At 34.3% G+C, this 2,912-nt stretch overlaps 1 protein-coding gene across 1 annotated transcript in view; it reads left to right on the forward strand.

The window, feature by feature from the left end:
• Positions 1-299: 299 nt before the first annotated feature.
• Positions 300-2,912, forward strand: part of LOC104160866 (diacylglycerol kinase eta-like) — a gene marked incomplete at both ends in the record, with an annotated part of 22,122 nt that continues 19,509 nt past the window's right edge. The window contains 3 exons of the mRNA XM_009699108.1: positions 300-408; positions 713-852; positions 2,411-2,495. Coding sequence (XP_009697410.1) covers positions 300-408; positions 713-852; positions 2,411-2,495 — 334 coding nt within the window. The remainder of the gene's footprint in view (positions 409-712; positions 853-2,410; positions 2,496-2,912) is intronic.

Raw genomic sequence — 2,912 nt, forward strand, 5'->3', positions numbered from 1 at the left:
AATTTTAATACTAATAAAATTAATAAAATAATATTAATAAAATCCTGAAAACAATATCAAGGGAATTTTTTTTAAGTAAAACTTGGCATGTTATTTATCAGAAATGTTAGTGTAAGTGGAATATACAGCAATAGATGGGATGCAGATAGGTTTATTAAGTAGATGGTTGTATCTGCGTACCCCAGAACAATAAAGTAAGGACCATAAAGGTGCCGTTCTTGTAACAGTTGCTAATGAATATAACTGCTCTCTTGCTAATGGACGTTAACTGGCTTTAACAGACTGCATTTTCTCTGCAGTTTGCGGTTATTTCGGAAGTTTGACAACTTCAGGATTCTTGTGTGTGGTGGCGATGGAAGCGTGGGTTGGGTCTTGTCAGAAATTGATAAGCTCAGCTTGCACAAACAGGCAAGTGTGCATACTTATTTTCCTTGACTATACTGACTAAACTTAATTTTGTATGCTTACTTTTCCTTGACTTGGTTCTTTGTCGTATCTCTGTATGTAGGCCAAACTCAATAGTTGCTGTTAAATGAAAATTTTCACTAGGGTGAACAGGACAAGTTGTATTGGGGTTGCACAATTTGATTTACAAGCTTTAGACATCGGCTATATAATTAACATTTGTTCCTTGACATAACAAGCATTTATAATAGCTTGTACTTTTTCTTTTTAGTTTTCAATAGTAGATTACTCCTCTGTTGTGTTTCAGTGTCAGTTAGGAGTGTTACCCCTTGGTACTGGAAATGACCTTGCTCGTGTCCTTGGTTGGGGAGGATCCTGTGATGATGATACGCAGCTTCCTCAGATTTTGGAGAAGCTAGAACGAGCCAGCACGAAAATGTTAGACAGGTAAACCTAAATGTGCATATACATGATTTACCATGAGATTCAAATTGTATTTGTTTGGGTTTCTGATGGCCTAAATGGCACTTACTATTCAGTGGTTTTGGTTTTTAGGGTGCAGGTCATAATCACGAGGGAAGCCGAGATAGTACTGGGGACTGCTCTTCAAAGTCCTTTTTAAATGTTGAATCAGTGTGTTGTCCAAAGATGAACAAAAGGTGACAGTTTATTGCATGACTGATGAAGCTGCATAACTGCCTGTTACAAGAAGTTGTAAGCATTAAGAAATTGTATAGATTGAAAACCATTTTGGGCAGTTTTATCGAATCCATGCACACTATTAAATACCATTAAAGGTAGCATCTTTATTTAGGAAACACCTGAGCTCTCTGTCCTTGGATGTGGGGAGAACTTGCATTGTGTGCTTTCACCCTTCATAAAATTTCCTGAGACATCAGCTGTGAACAAAATGCTGGGCTAACTGGATCTTTGGCTTGATGCACTACTAATATTTCTGTTTGAGGCATTTTCTTAGTCAAAACCAAGAGATCTTCCCACTCATAGTTTTGTGTGGTTTCCATCCATAAAGCAAAAGAGCAATCCCCATTTAAAAAAAAAGTCAAAGAAGATGATGGTCATGTCATTCCAATAAAGGTGTAACACTGTTTTTGAGAGGAGTATTTCTTACTCTGTTCCTTTCTCTCATGGCTGTTTCTGTTCTTGCTGTAGTTGCAGACACTTGAATGTCATCAAAGGGGATTTTATTTTAGGGGTTTTTTAATGGAGAAACAAGTCCTTTTTTATTTTAAGCTTTCCTGCAGACTACTTGATTGATTGATTTACAGCAAAGTATGTAGAGAAATGCTTGTTACTGATCCTTAGAAATAATTGTTGGCCTGGGCATTCTGAAAAATTTGTAGCTTAAATCATGTTTGCCTTTTTCTGTACTGAATAAAAGCTCTGTTTCTTTTTTTTCCTCTAATTTCAGTAGCCTTGTACCCAAGGCCATCTGCAATGATTACTTGTTCTTTTCAGCAAGCTTTGAAGGATGTTGCTATTAGCAGTTTCATACTATCTATGCTGTAGAGTGCTGTCCATTACCTGGGGAAAAAATAGATGTCAATGAAGATACTTCACCATTTGCTTTGTTCTCATGCCTGCCTCCTCTAGTTGAGATGAAAAGCTAATGTTACCTTAGAGCTTGAAAACATGGAACATGTCTATTTTCCTTTGACTTCTGCAGTTAGTTCACACAAATTCTTTTATATTGTGAATGTTGTGCTGGAAAACCTTTGTTGCCTGCATTGAATGTCTCATGATTTGTTCACAAATAAGGCTTATCATCAAATCACTAACAAATAATCTGAGCAATAAAGCAAATTATTACCGTTAATCTCAATTATTTCACCCGTATGCAATTAGCTTACAATTAAAAATTAAGCTGCTTTTTTTATTAACAAGTTATTCTGTTGTTTGACAATGAATCTTCTTTTTATTGATATGTTGGAGAAAAGAAGAAAACTAACAATATCTGGAAACTTAAAAGCTGTTACGTTTCTTTCAGGTGGAGTATAATGTCATATGAACTGAAATTACCAGCAAAGCCTTCTATTCTTCCAGTGACTGCAGAAGAGTCGGAGGAATGCCAGGTGGACTTTAACTTTTGTTTTGTTGTTTCATATACTTAACTTTGAGATTCTGGGATGACAATATTTATAATTGAAGCACTTGTGTGAAAAATAGAAACTGATATTTTGTGATCTGCTAACTGAACTGAGTTAACATCTGTTCATGGCGTGTATCTCAAGTAATTAGGTTTCCAGTTCTGTATTATTTGCCAAAAATGAATGAAGATAAGGAGTCTTCAGCAGAGCAGTCAGAAAATTTTCTTTGTGAAAAATATATATTTTTATATGTATGTATGTTATAAATTAGTTTTTATATATTATGTAATATAGTATTTTTACATAAGACTATAATATAGTATTATATTAGTATGTAATACAATAACATTATATATTTGCTATAATTATTATATATAAAGAATATATCACATATGTTATTTT

Source organism: Cariama cristata, unplaced genomic scaffold, assembly GCF_000690535.1.
Source record: "Cariama cristata isolate BGI_N322 unplaced genomic scaffold, ASM69053v1 scaffold16524, whole genome shotgun sequence".
NCBI classification, from domain to species: Eukaryota; Metazoa; Chordata; class Aves; order Cariamiformes; family Cariamidae; genus Cariama; species Cariama cristata.